This window comes from Carettochelys insculpta, chromosome 13 (genome assembly GCF_033958435.1).
Source record: "Carettochelys insculpta isolate YL-2023 chromosome 13, ASM3395843v1, whole genome shotgun sequence".
Classification (NCBI taxonomy): Eukaryota; Metazoa; Chordata; order Testudines; family Carettochelyidae; genus Carettochelys; species Carettochelys insculpta.
In genome coordinates, this window is record NC_134149.1 from 15,657,065 (window position 1) to 15,672,691 (window position 15,627).

The 15,627-nt window shown below is 40.8% G+C and overlaps 1 protein-coding gene across 1 annotated transcript in view; it reads right to left on the reverse strand.

Annotated features, from left to right (window-relative positions):
- The window catches only part of TENM1 (teneurin transmembrane protein 1), a 516,043-nt gene that overhangs the window by 119,241 nt on the left and 381,175 nt on the right, over window positions 1-15,627 (reverse strand). Inside the window, exons 15-16 of the mRNA XM_075007401.1 lie at window positions 9,169-9,385; window positions 1,357-1,476 (exon numbers count right to left, since the gene is read on the reverse strand). Of these exons, the coding sequence (XP_074863502.1) occupies window positions 1,357-1,476; window positions 9,169-9,385 (337 nt within the window). The remainder of the gene's footprint in view (window positions 1-1,356; window positions 1,477-9,168; window positions 9,386-15,627) is intronic.

The following is a 15,627-nucleotide window of genomic DNA, read 5'->3' on the forward strand; positions in this document are numbered from 1 at the left end:
AGGAGTGATCTTCACAGGCTCAGAAGAAGAATTTTTTTTTTCTCCTCCTTCTCTCAAACTTCCTCCCTGCAAGGTGGGAGTGAAGGATAGGAAACATGGGGGAACCTGTGGAAACTTCAACTATGAAAAGATATTTATAAGGGGCTTGGTAATACGCATAGTTTTGAAATATAGAAGTACTTAAATTTACAGCAATACTGTCACATCTGACCAATTTTTTTTCCTGCATCTGAACAAGAAGAAGAGGTGAATAGTTAAGTGGCAAAATTTGCAGAGGAAACAAAATTACTCAAATTGTTAAATAGAAACTGACTGCAAAGAGTTACTAAGATATCTCACTAAATTTGGTTAGTGGGTGACAAAATGTCAAATGAAATTCAGTGCTGATGAATGCAAAATAATGCACACTGGAAAAATGATCTCAACTACATACAATAATTGGGGATAAATTAGCTGTTACCAATCAAGAAAAAAATCTTCCTGTTACTGAGGACAGTTAGCTGAAAACCTCTGCCCAGTTGAAAAACTAATATTAGGAACCATTAGGAAAGGAATCGATAAGAGATAGAAATATCATAATGCCAGTATGTAATTCCACAGTATAAGGATAGCAGAGAAAGGCAAGAGAAATGACTGGAGTACAGAACAGTTTCTATACGAAGAGAGATTAAAAAATCTGGAACTATTCATCATAGAAAAGAGATGACTAAAGGGAGATATGACAGAAGTCTATAAAATTTTGAATAGTATGGAGAAAGGGAGTAGACAAGTGGCAGTTACCCTTTCACACAACACAAGAACTAGAGGTCATCAGATTATATTCACAGACAATAGGTTAAAAACAAACATAAACAAGTACTTTTTCACACCATATAATCAACCTGTGGAGCTCTTTGTCATGGGATACTGTGAAGGTCAAAAGTAGAACTGGGTTCAAACAAGAAGATCGGACTGGATGAGTAGCAACTGATCACTCAAACTACTCTGGCTTGTTCACTGCCTCTGAAGTATTTGCTACTGGCTATTATTAGAGTCATTATGCGGGGCTAGATACACCATTGGTCGAGCTTATATGGTCATCCTTATGTGCCTGCATGTCTCCCCTATATTCTTGTTGTTATTTAAAGACCTATAGATTTTGAGTCTCAGTGCTTCCTTTCCTTCAATGAGATACTGGACCACAGAAAACTTTAATCAAATGTGCTGCCTGAATGGAGGACCAGATGTGTTGTCTTCAATCCATGAAGAAAAAATGTGCTTTCTGTCAAAAAGAATTTTGAGCATGGATCGAAGGTGGCAGGTTGTTCTTAGATTAAAAATCTCAATTAATGAGAGGCCAGGATGAAAATATCCCACCTTCCATCCTGTCGGCTGATGGTGTATCCATAATCACTGTGATGTAGGAAACTGACATTCACTCCTACCAACGCTGTTCCATCAAATGCTACCACCTGGCCTCGAATTACACACGCACGTCTGCAATAAGAAACGTAGAAAGTAACATGAAATAAAGCAGGTGTGGAGGACATGACAAAGTGTTAATTTCACACATTGTGCAACACTTCAGTCCAGGTTAAAGACCCAGGAGGTAAGAAATTGTTATTATGGATTTATAATACAGATGCAGGTAGACCCACACCATCCATGACTATCCAGATATCTGAACAAGCACTGCTGTACAGAGCAAACTTACATACTCCCATGTGAATTCTTAGTACATCATTAGAATATATAGCTTTTCAGCATCAACTTCACTACCCATTGCATGGCGTTCCACATGCAGCTATTATTACTGGTGTTGACAACATTCCTGGTTTGCGAGAGATGTGCTGCCATTTACTTGGTTTTTACTCGGTTTTTCTTTCCATATACATAACTGAATTTCAATTTACCCTTATTTTATCTTACCTGTCAGTCTAGGCCTCATTCTGAGCGCGCACAGGCCACATCTACACAGTCCTCTCCCTTCCGGAAGGAGCATGATAATGAGCAAAGGGAAATATTCAAATAAGGTGCAGACTGAAATATCTCCCACCTCATTTGCATATTCCCACAAGATTTTGCTTCTGGAAGAGCCCCTTCCGGAAGCTACAGAGCTGTGTAGATGGGGACCTTCCAGAAGGAAAGCCCCCTTATTCCTCAAACATTTCAGGAATAAGGGGGCTTTCAGGAGGGGAGTTTCCTTCTGGAAGGGCCCCATCTACACAGCTCTGTAGATTCCAGAAGGGGCTCTTCCAAAAGTGAAATCTCGTGGAACTATGCAAATGAGGCATGAGATATTTAAATATGTGCCTCATTTGACTATTGCCCTTTGCTCATTACCATGTCCCTTCCAGAAGGGAAGGGGCTGTGTAGACACGGCCACTGGCAGAAGTCACGAGTAGCTCCACTGAAGTCACTTGCGCTACACTGGTAAAGATGAAAACAATCAGGCGTTCTGTGTATTTAACCAGACTATGCCAGTTCTCAATTATTTTTGCTTTGTTAGAACATCAACTGCTAGTTTCTGTTGTTTGCTCATATTTTATATCTGTAGATTTTTTTCCCCTTTCCAACCCTTTTGTCTAAAAGAAGCATGTTAACTTGAGAAAGTCCCGTAAGAGTCTTGTACTTTATTCTACTATTCCTCTGTCTGTTCGTTCATTCTTTTTTTCATTCCAGACAGACTTTGACTTTTCTCCTAATATTTTATGAAGCGCACAGATTTGTGTGATAACTTAAACCGTCCATTATTCCATGAATTGTCTGTCTTTTCCTCTGCTCATTCATTTTGCTCTTCATTATCCATAAATAATGTTCATGCTTATCTTTCAAGTCTTACTTTTTTATTCCTCATATATCATATCCCATACACATTTACAGTATGTGATAAAGACTCACAAAACTCATTATTTTACATTTATCTAAACTGAACTGTCTTTGTAATCCATTAGCCTTTAAATATTCTAAGCTTTTCTCTGTACTGCTACATTTGTCCTCATTATTTACTGTCTTTCTAGCATCCATTTCTGACTAGAACAGTGTTCAGCTGTCTCTTGGATTACCAAGTGCTACAGTAAATCTTCAACCAAGAGCAAATGTCCAAAATCAGTTTTAATTTCTGCATTTAGCACATGAATTAAAGCACTTTCACTTACACTTGTTTTGACTATCACTTGTTTAGCAGGCAGATTCTCTCCCCTTTAACACTGCCTGATCATCTCACAAAGCTCACAGGGCATACTTGTCTACAGATCTCCAGTGATCTTGACACTTGCAATGGGCCTCACTTATCCTCTGTTAAAGCTTTCTGAAGTGGTCAATTTCCATTCACCTGATTCGCTCTCCTTCTGCTGTATAGATCCCATTAATTCTCACAACTTTCCGCACTAGTAACAGAGCAGTCTTACCTCCATACAAGGAGTGTGCTGCAATTTCTTCTAGTCTCACCGTCTAATTTTAGTGTTAACATACCTCTGCTTTTTTTTATTCCTTATGTTAGACAATAATCAGTTGTGTTTATATGCAGTTACAGTATCTTTAAGTCCTTTAAATTAGATTGTCAAAGTTACTTTATAAGGTAAGAGCAGCAAATTCTCAGCTATTTGAGGGGAACTGGAGACTGCCTATTGTTTCTCATCATGCACAGAGGGAGAAAAGTGTCCCTGACAAATTACAGTCTCTGTCTTTTTCAAATACATTTAACATGTGCCTGGGCCTCTGGCAGACTGTGTTCAAACTCCAACCCCAGAGAGAATAGTTTCTTTTTCCGAGAGATGGCACAGATTCCATGGGTTGCGGGTAACCTTTGAGAAGTATAATTTCTTTGCTTCATGGGTCAGTCCACTTTAAACTGATGATCTCATTTGGTCATCTGGCAGTTTATTTGACATCTTTAATTTAAAATTTCTAGGTCTTTCTGTATTTATTATTATAGTTACAGTCTGACTATTTTTCACTAACATTTCTATCATTTTGTTTTACTCCACACTCCCTTATGTATTATTCTGTTTTTTGTTTTCTGTGTTAAAAGTCTAATATTCACTGAGCACCTTAGGCTGGGACATGAACCTAAGATGTGGAACTCTATCAGGAAAGCTTGAGTAAGTTTATAATTGTCACATTACCAAAATATGTAATTTACGACATATTTCTGATTAAAATCTTCAGTCACAGAAATTAAACTTTGGATACATTAATTTTCTCCTGCTGACAATATCACTGTAAGTAACCTCTAGAGAGTAATTAATTCAAGACCAACCATTGGACCTTCTTTTGTAGGCAATCTGCAGTGAGTCAAGTAGCTTGCCAGTGGTATGCAATTTTTAAAATCCTGCGGATCGAGGTTGATAAAATATTGTCATAAGCTACACTTTTTAAATATCACAGGCCAAATCGATTTCTGGTACAAGTAGATCCAATTCCATGGACCAGGAATTAATTTGACTCACCTTTCTATATGTAGCAGCTGCACATTCAAATTTAAACGCAGACAATAAAAATGTAAAAGCTTTGGTGTAACATACAGAAAGCTACCCTATACTATACACAAGCTTCAGATACTGAATGGATTTCTGACTTAGAGCTTGTCTACTTTGTTGGATGATGTGCTCTATGGTAATGCAGTGGGGGTGGAGATTTCTAAAGTGGACTAATGTGTTATATATTAACTGGTGCATGCAAACCCTGCCAGCACACTTTAACGTATATTCCTCTGAAACTACGTTTAAATGCACTAGGGAGCCTTTACTGCACACCAGCAGTGGCTGCATGGAATAATTAATGCAGAACACATTAATGCACTTTAAAAATCACACCCTGCAGAGTACATTACCCCATCATATAGACAAGCCTTTAACCCCCATTTGAGCACAGTGCAGCAGCCTGATCTTGAACTGATAAAAACATGAAATAGGGGTGAGATCTACATCCAAATGAAAAGATCTTGATCTTCCAGTTGGATGTAAATGGAAAAGAAACTATGTCTGGTCTCCTACTGAAATATAATATAATATTACTGTGTACTTAACAACGCTCCCAATTGCCTAAATGAATAACAAAGAGCAGATAAACAACTTCAGTCTGAGAAGCAGACATAATCTTGACAAGATTTTCTTGTTCCTTTCTCCAGCCCACCCTCATCACTTCTGTTTTATTTGGATTTGTAACTCAGCTCTCATGAATACCCCAGTCCCAACCAGAGGCAGGGTAAGGCCTTAAACTACACTATTTCACTACATCTACACTATAGCAGTCTGTCGACTGAAGATATTGTTGGAAGATATCTTCTGACAAAACTTCTGTAGACAGATTGCAGCCACACACAAAAGCAGATCACTGCTGATCCGCTCTTTCAAGAGAGTGGCCAGACTGCCCGACTGCTCTCTCAACACAAAGGCGAACCAGAAGCAGAGCACACAGGGCTGCCCGGTGCCCCAGAAGCCCTGTCTGTTGACAGAGGCTCCCCGCAGATTGTCCACACTGGCTTTCTTCCTCCTGGCGGAACAGTGGAATGCTGCTGAGGGAAGGCCGCACCTTGTCCATTTACTGATGATAGAACTCATTTGTAACGCACATGCTTTGTGAGTATGGTTGACAAAACTCTCTAGTGTAGACATAGCCTTTGAGTCAGAAGAGATGGTAACATTGAGCTGGTGTCATATGCTTCAAACCATGATTATGCAGCAGCCCTCCTACTGACCTCATGCTCATTGAAGGTGACGGTGGCAAGACAGGACTCTGCAGAATACCATATGAGAGCTTCATTGCCCAACATCATCCTCTGAAATCTAATAACTTCCTCAGCATTATAAGGAACTTCTGTTAGGCTCTGATCTGGGCCAGTCATGGCCAAGCTATCTGCCACCCAAAACACAACTATTAGATGAGACTTTGCATATTTTGCACTGGAAACTCTTCACAGCATGTGAATTTTTAAAGATCTTAATGCAAAACTGTTGACCTTCATCTCAACCTTGCGCACATTAGCGTTCTAGATAGTTTCCTTTTTGCTTTGGCTACTGAAAATCATCGTAAGCGATGGTGACGTCTGAGGATGAATCTGGGGTAAAAGATGCCAGGGCCAATAAATCAATAGTAGAAAACAAAAGATTTACAAAAGCCAACCAAATGACACAGTGGTCTGTTGGAGGGAAACTTCTGTCCTTGAGATGCCTCTAAAACCTTTCTTGTTTCCTCATTCCAAGGGCAGACCAACTAAGCAAGTCAAATGCATTTATTCTCCATACTCCAAAGGCAAAAACTAAAATACCCAAAACAGGCCTTTAAGACCAAGTCAAATCCTAGCAATGATAGCCTCAAAAGATCAGCTCCTTTCAACTATGAAAACATACTGAAAGTATTATGTACAATCCTCCTGATATTAGTTGCAATGTCACAGTAGACTACATAGGCTCGCCTTCCAGGTGGCATATAAATGGGTAGATGTCTGGTTTATGTTTCTCAATGACATTATGAGTTTTGGTAGTAAAGAATAATATATAAGAATTAGTAAATAATATGAATAGCAACAACTTTTCTTTTAAGCATCAATATGGTGTATTAAATATACATGGAACCGAACCATGTATTTGGTGCATGTTCTGCACTCAGATAAAATAACAACCTATCTGCACTATTGCTGGGGCTCTGATGGCAATTTAAAGGGCCTGGAGCTCTGGGTGCTGCTGTTGCCCCAGTATGGGTGCTGGCAGCCCTGGGCCCTTTTAAATCAATAAGCCCAGGCTCCCCAACAGTGAGCCTGGTGTTTACTAGTGCAACTTGGATTATAAGATGCACAGACCGAAATGTAGTACTCAGATGATAGGGATGATTTGTGAATGCTTATGTCAGTGCAAAAATTACTGTTTCCCAGGGTGAAGAACAGTATAAAAAAATCCTCTTTTTTGTACGTCTTTCTATTTCAAGAGGAAAGTCTAGGTAATTGACTCTTTTGAATAAGTATCTGCAGTTCCTTATTCACGCGTTCCTCACCCTTTAAAGAAGAGCATAACCCCATCGCACACAGAAGTGACTGCTTTCCGAGATCCCGCTACCAGGTACACGTCAGTGACTGGCTAACCTGCAGAGCAAAATGGAACCTGCACTTTCTACTACCACAGTTTGTTCACTGTGGCTGTTAATCAGACTAAGAGGCATTCAGCACATAAGTAAACAAAACATGTTTACAGTGTCATGTCACAGCTCCACTGGGGCATGAAGCTGACTCAAGTGAGCTCATGTCACCCCTGGTCTACCCTCCAGCATATCTTCAACATTCCGGGATAAATTGCACCTTAAATTGTTGCTCATCATTACACAGCAGACGAGTTTACCTCCCATAATGGTTACACTCTTATAAAAAAGTACTACAGTTTACTACAGTAAATAGTCTTATAGTCTAGAGATGGAGTGACCCTAGGAGTCTGCACTAATAATGTAGGAGGCAAGTCTTAAACTGCTGAAGATTTAAACGAAGAATTTATCATTTCCACCATTTTCAGAGATGACAATTACATTAAAAGTTCTATTATTTGGAACCCCCGAGGAACTGGGGTGTGCTGACTAATCAAATGTGCTGGAGATGGGAGAGGGGCCAGAGACCTCACTTCACCAGCCCCGCTGTCACTGGCTGCACAGCCAACTCCCAGTCCCACTGCCACCATTGCTGGCTGGGGAGCTGGCCAGCCCCAGCCAAGTAGCAAGCTCCCAGCCCCGCTGCAGCCACGGGGGGGCCATATAGCCAGCCCCAGCCAGTCAACTGGCCCCATGGCAGCTGGTTAACCCAATGTGTCAGTTATATAGGTTCCGGATAACTGAGCTTTTACTGTAATAAAAAACAGTCAACATAGATTTCCAAGAAAAGCTTGATACTGATAACAAGCAGTCCTGTAGCACCTAATACATCTGTTAATCCTTAAGGTGCTATTGGACTACATTAAGGTCTCAGAGTAGGCGAACTCGGAGTACGCAACCTCGCTCTTACACATCTGACCCCAATTCCTATTGTAAACCCTGTAGTGCGATTTCCAGTTGCGCTTAACTCGCTCCCCCTGCCCTGGCTCAACTCCACTGGCTCTGCATGGTCTGGGGTCAGCCCCTGCCCCCGCAGCTCTGCTCACCACCTGCGGATAGTTCCTGCTCACCCCCCACCCCGTCTCTGGTTCTAGCTCACCACCCCTCAGGGGTGACTCCAGCTCAACCTCCCTGGTCCCCGCTCAACACCCCCTGCCAGCTCACCGCCCACGCGCAGCTCTGGCTCACCTGCCACCCCCACCCCGGCTCACCACCCCTTGCACGTGGCTCCAGTTCACCCCCTGCCCCAGTTTAAACCCCCCGCGTGTGGCTCCAATTCAAACCCCTCACATGCAGCCCCATTTCCATCCTCCTGCCCTGGTTTAAATCCCCCATGCACAGCTCCAATTCAAGCCCCCCGAGGTCCCCATGCACGGCTCCAATTCAACCCTTCTGCCGGCTCACCACCCACTCCCGGCTCTGGCTCCAGCTCAACCCCCCGCCGAGGTCCAGCTCCCCATCCGTGCGTGGCTCTAACTCACCTGCCACCCCCACCTTTGGCTCTGGCTCACCACCCCTCACGCATGGCTCCAGTTCACCCTCCACTCCCCGCCCCCATTTAAACTCCCACTCACGGCTCCAATTCAAACCCCCCACCACCTCCAGTTCATCCCCCCGTCGTCTCACCACCCGCACCTGCCTCTGGCTCTGGTTCAACCTCCATCCGCGTCCTGGCTCACTGCCTGAGAAGGGCTCTGACTCACCATCCTGCACACAGCTCCAGCTTAACACCACCCCTCTCCCCGCTGCAGCCCTAACCCACCCCGGCCTTATCCCCACCCCCCACCTCCCATGGCCCCAACCCACTGCTAGGCTTAACCCTCCCCAACTGCACCCCCACCCCAAGACTCACCTTTCTGCTGATTCCCCGGCTGCAGAACACACGCTCTGCCTGCGAAAAAAGCCAGACCCCAACTTGCGCGAAATCCGGGTTATGCGAGGGTGAGTGGAATGGAACCCTCGAGTACTCTGAGACCTTACTGTACTTGTTATTTGTAAAGCTACAGACTAACACAGTTACCTCTCTGAGACTTGGTTCTGATTTTTCTCCTGTTAAAATAATTTAACAATACAATTTTCAACGTCCAGATAATTTCTATTAAAAATGAAGCTTACCTGCTGTCAAATAAGACATCTCCTGGGATTACATGAGTGCTTTCTTTGCCAATAAGGAATTTGATTCTATCATAAAAGAGTCTTGGAGGATGCTGAGAGAAAGGAGGCTGGCTATGCTGAATGAGGTCAAGGGGATCAGGTGAACCTTGGCAAAGAGGGCTTGCGTAGCAATTGCTTTGCTGACAACAATCAGGGTCTACACAGTCTGTCAAACCATCTGCAAATGGATAAAGCAAAAGTTCAGGAAACAGAAAGTTTAGAAGAAACCAAAGCATTTGGTTTTACAAAACATGGGAGAACAGTATCTAATCAAGGGGAAGGAATTCTGATTTTAAGGCTCTCGTGGCCCAGATTCAGCAAAGCACTCAAGCACTTGATCAAGTGGGATTGGGCATTTCTCTACAGCTACTGAATGTTATTTCACAAAACCTCTGCATTGCTGGGAGAACAGAACCCATAAATGAAGTAAGAAAGTGTGTTATTTATCATTACCACACTACAGATAGAAGAACATCAATAGTATTTGTCAGTCCAGTGGGTATACGATCCACAGATACATAGTTTATAATTCTAGTAGCCCAATATTGTCATAATGAATAGTCTATTAACACCTGTGAAGAATATGTGCTTGTTGAAGTGTATGAAATGACCTGTACATTCTGAAACGTTATCCAGTTTTAATATACATCTTTATTACAGCAGTAAAAAAAGAGCTCTGGTAAAAGTTCTTCAGCTTTTAAACCCTGTACAACTTTATTAGTGTTAATGTTTTCAGATGTTTTATTATTCCAATTCTTAATAGCTACATTAAACTGAATTCATGAGTATTTGATAATGTATGTGGCTCCCTTTATGCTAGGCATTCTACTAATAAAAGCTAGATGCAGTCCTTGCCCTATAGTGCTTAACATCTAAGTCTTCTCTCCTTGATGCTTGTTTGCAACTCCCATCATATTCAAGTGATGCAAACTTGTGAACTAAATGCAAGCTCTTCCACCATTTGCAATTTATAGATAGTTGAAGTTGGACAAATGGGGCTAAACTTCTTAGTAAAACTTATTTTTATATGACAGTTTTGTACATATTTTTAGGTGCAGCTTAGACCACTTAAATATCTAGGAACATGGCTATTCTCACCAAACAGTTACCTGAACATCTGAATCACCTAAACCACACACAGAATTACAGTATTAGCATACAAAAAAGGCTGAAAATCCAGCCCAATAAATATAAATATAGTAAATGCTTCAGAGTATATATACTCGACTATAATATACTTCATAATAGAATATAATATGCCTTGGTATACTTCATTATATAAGCTACATTAAAAAAAAACTTCAGTTACCTTCTTGGAATTGTTCATTTCAATGCTTTTATTTGCAAACTGTTTTAGATCGAGAGGTATGCTAATCTATAGGAAATAAAACCAACGCATGAAATCCTTGATCCATCCAAAGTGATATATTTTCTATTTTTAACAAGGCCAGATTTTTGACGCAGGATTTGGGAGCCCTAAGATGATAAACTCCTTCTGGGCAGGGACCTCCTCTTTGCTCAATACAGTACACACTCAGCACTGTAAAAACTCAGTAAGTAGTGGTATAAAATACTCACTGAGGAAGGAAAGCACAGATCCTGTTTATTTAATGAAGAGTCTATAATGAAATGGATGTATTTGAAACTCCTTGCACTAATGTTGCCTTTCCTTGGGCGGGGTGATTACTTGTTTGGTTAAGCAAAACATATTCAGGAATCTCTTGTAAAGCAGCCGGACAAACAAAATGATTAGGCTTGTTGTTGCTAACTATATACAGTAACCCAACAAGATCTCAGGTGCTGAAATGGCCATTGGGGTGGGTGCTCACAAGCAACTTTAAGATATCTTTGCCTTCTTGGAGTCACTCTGCATGCTCAAGGAAGTGGGGAACCAAAGGAAACTTGGGTTGATCTATACCATTAGAAGATGCTGTAGGCAGTTCAAATTCTTCAAGCAGTTGTGTATGGCAGCTTTATGATGATGGAGAGTTTAAAAGTAAACTGAAAAGCAGGACAGGATCTTGACAAAGAAGTAAAGTTACTTTATAAAAGAAGCCATTTGTTAGACAGCTAAGAGGAAACATAAGGGAGAAGCTATTGAAGAATAAGCTTTACAAGTGAATTAAGCTAAATTGGAAAAAATGAACAAACAACCCTTATAAGAGTGTCCACATAGGGAGCTATTCCAAAATAGCTTAGTCTACAAGAATTATTCCAGAACAATTTTTGTGATAGAAAGGCTTTGGGATGACAAATTTAAACAGACATGATTCTTCTATTTGTGTAAGAAAAAAGAGAGAAAATTATCTGAAAGATTTAAGATTTATTTTTTAAATTAACACCTGTATTTGCTATATTATTAAAAAATAAATTACCACACAGAAGGTGCTCTTTAAATAATCTGCAAATCCTTTCTCTGGAAAAATTCACGTTGGTGACTACAGGAGTTTTAACTGAGTAAAACTAGAAGAATCTGCCTCCCAAAACTAGTTCACCTCCCCACTTTTTGTTGTTTTGATCAGCATCTCATATGCTTTGCAACAGTGGCCTGAATTCCCACTGCACACAGGAAGAAAATAAGCTTAAAGTGAAATGGTTCCTCAGTTCTCAAAGCAGACTGTGTTTTCACCTTTCCTCACCATTCATCTGTCAGCAGAATGAGCACAGTATTTTTAGCAGGTTCCGCTTAGTGTGGACTTTCTACACTGATAAACTATATTAATGCAATTTGTCATATTTATTTTGTTTGCACCTCTTTCCATTTACTCATCTTTTTTACTACCGCAGATATTTTTGTGAGGATGTCTGTATGAGGCTCCCAAAATTAACAGTTGGGAGACTTCAAAACTGTATCTGAAGAAGCACTAATGTCAGTATTATTGTTATTGTAAGCACCACCAAGATGCTTAGTGCTGTGCTCTACAGGGAGAATGTATGCCTTCCCTGAAGAGCTGACAGTTAAGATGATAAACAAGAAACAACTATGGAGGCAGAGAAAGCACTGGAGCTGCAATGGTCATTCTGCAAAGCAGTGCGTTTTTCAGTTGATAGATTAACAGTAATTTCTTCTCTTTCTCTTTCTCACTCTGTACACATAAAATCCATTTCCCCACTGACCACTTTTAGCATTTTGTTGGACAGGAGAGATTTTATTCTGCTTTTAAGAATTATCCTTTCAATCACAGATGGAGCAAAGCAGAGTAAAATGGCAAAACACTCTGAAAGATAAGGCATGATGATGGAAGGAAGCTTCAGAATCAGCATGATTGGTGCATTCAAACCCACGTAGCAGAGGTCCCACTAATGCAAGCTACTGTTGTATGAGCATAGGAATATAGGAATTATAGACACAGCCTGCCACAACCACCTACGTGGGTATTGGGGCTTGTGAACTCTTACTCTGACTCACACTTCCACACATTATTATACCAATCTGCCCCCGCAGGATTGGGCTGAGCTTTCTTCAGCTGGGCCAGTAACACAGTGGAAAGGAAAGCATGGGCAGTCTTTCAAAATCTGGCCCTGCAGTTTCATGTTTTCTTAAAATACACACCTCTTCCCTCTCAGTAAAGTTTCATATGTTTTTCTTCACCAAGTTGCACATTACTTTTCTAGCTGAACATTTACATGCACTAAAAGAAATCTGTAAAAATCCTCAGCACGCTGGCTGCATGACTACTTTGATGACGGGAAGTTTATATATGGATTGGATGACATGATTTTTAAATGTTCTTATTGGTCATTCAGCTTTTATAGAAGAAACGCTGTCTCTCAAGTTACATGACAGGAAGCTCTGAGAACACAATTCCCATTCATATATACAGTAAGGACATCAGGCTCAATAAGATATCCCTCTATTCCAATAAAATGTGTTTTTTAGATGTGAGAAAGTCCCAGAAATATAACTCATAAACTCCAGACTCTGAAAATATCTCAGAATTATTTTCAATTCTCCACAATCATTTTGGTCAGTAAGCAAAAAAAAAAACAAAAAACAAAAACTATTTACAGAAACTGTCTGTGTAAAGGTTTCTATTAAATCTCAAAAGATAAAAACCAGGAATATCAACCACCTACACACAGCATTGATTGTGATTCATACAGTGAGTGATGCAGTTTACCAAATATTAGTCAATTATCACACTGGATAAAACAGCATATGGCTAGACTAAAGTGTAGCCGTAAAGTGTAAGCTACGTGGATTTGATTTTAGCAGTTCTACAGTTGCCTAAAAAGCAGTGGGGCGCAACTGGCAATACAGCACAATCAGTTCACTGCAATAGGCAATATTAAAGTGTGTGTAATCTACACCTGAAAGTAACTGTCACAGGTTGGCTGACAACATGCTTACGCAACTTTCAAAGGCCTCTAGTTGCATGTAGGAAAGATGATAACTGATTATCTGCTTTGCTTAAAATGTAAAAGTTCCCCAAGTACTTCTAACATTACTCCAAAAACAGAGTTCAAAAAGACCAACAGCAATTCTAGCTGTTATTAAGTCGATGATCTGGGCTTCAGCGTATTAGTTTGCCAGACAAGGGATATTTGTAGCACCCCCCCAAATTTAAATGACCTTAATGAAAAGGTGCTACATGCAAACATGTGAGGCCACATTATGCTCTCAGCTAAACTGCTCCACTGTAAATAAGAGAATTTAGGACAAAAGTTTTACATTGCCTTAATGGGGAAGTGAGCCTTTCAGGTCCAGCACCAGAATAAATATTTATGGTATGTTTACAGCTTTGCATCAAAATCTCACACAAAGTTCAGCTTACTCATTTGATATTATTGAATAAATGGTTCTATTTTCTTCATGAAGCATCAACAGGATTCATTAGCCTGGTGAAAATTAACTCCTTTCCAGGGCGTACTGTAGATGTGCTTCTCAACTTGTCATTAAAGACTCAGTGTGGCTGTGTCTACATTAGTCTTATCCTTTCGGAGGGGGCATGTTAATGAGGCAGTTTGGAAGATGCTAATGAGGTGCTGACATGAATATGCACTGAATAGGCAGACGTGCACGATTTGAAAGTGTTGTTTGCAGCATGCACACTGCGTATGTAGATGGAGGCCTTTTGAAAGCCCCTTTTTTCTAAAACCAAATAGGAAGAAGGGGCTTTTGAAGTCCGGGGTGGCATTTCAAAAGGCCTCTGTCTACATGGGTGGCATGTGTTCCAAAAGTGGCACTTCTGAATCATGCATGGCTGCCATTATGCTAATGAGGTACTCCACACTGGGGGCACACTATTTTGGAATAGGTTTTGCTTATTATGGGGCTCCCCTGTAGTATAGGCACATTTTCTGGAATACTTTACTTTGGAATAACAACTCCAGAACAAGGTACTCTGGAATAACTCTTTAGTGTAGATGTACCCTAAGCGAATGGAGAGGGGAATTCTAACTGCAACATACTTAATGGTATGGCTACACATCAGTTAAAAACCTTATAGCTGGCCTGGGCCAGCCAATTTGGACTCTCAGGCTTCGGTCTAAGGTACTGTTTAACTGAGATGTAGACATTTGGGCTTGGGCTGCAGCCTGAGACCCTCCCGCCTTGTGGGATCCTAGAACCTGGGCTCCATCCTGAGTTCCTATATCTACAACCACAACTAAACAGCCTCTCAGCCTGAGCCCTGGGAACCCCAGTCAGCTATGACAGGCCAGTTGTGCTTTTTCAATTGCTGTGTTGAGAAGCCCAGATTGCTTTCAGCAGGCTTCCACAAGCATGGCTGGTACCTCTGCTGGACTGACATATTAAGGATGAGCATGGCTGTTTCACTGCTTACTTTCTGGCAAGAGCTTCCTGGTGTCAAAGGAAATACAGGGTCAGTGATTCTTTATGGGCCCTTCAGTGGAGCTCCTTATGCATGACCGTGATCCAGACATAAATAAGCAATAAGCACATTTAAATACATGTATTAACCTATAAGTTGAGTGAAATGTATAGCAACTATATCATTAGCAACTATAGGCCCACTCACTTATAGAATTCTGATTCGTCTAGCATTCACATCTATCCCTGAGTTTCTTCCATTTAATCTTGGCACCTATGGGAGTATCACAAACTAATACCCTCGTAAACTTGATCCATCTCCTTCAGTCTATAAATATAAGTAGTAAATACCAAGAGCACAACTGAGAAGATAACAGGAACAGAGTAAGGAGGCTACAGGGGAACACATAATAAGGTGCTATCATTATACCATAGCGTAGATTCTCCAGCACCTGAGTAAATTGGCCTGGAAACACTGAGCTTTACTGCTTAACTAAAAAGTGACTAATTCAATCAGTATAATACCTCCTATGCTACTTATTTTGATATGAAGCTCCCCACTTAGAAGGTGTTGGTTGGGTATTTTATGATAAGCACATTGGGCAGATGTTTTTTGTAAGATGAACAGCAGTGAGCTATCCGATAAT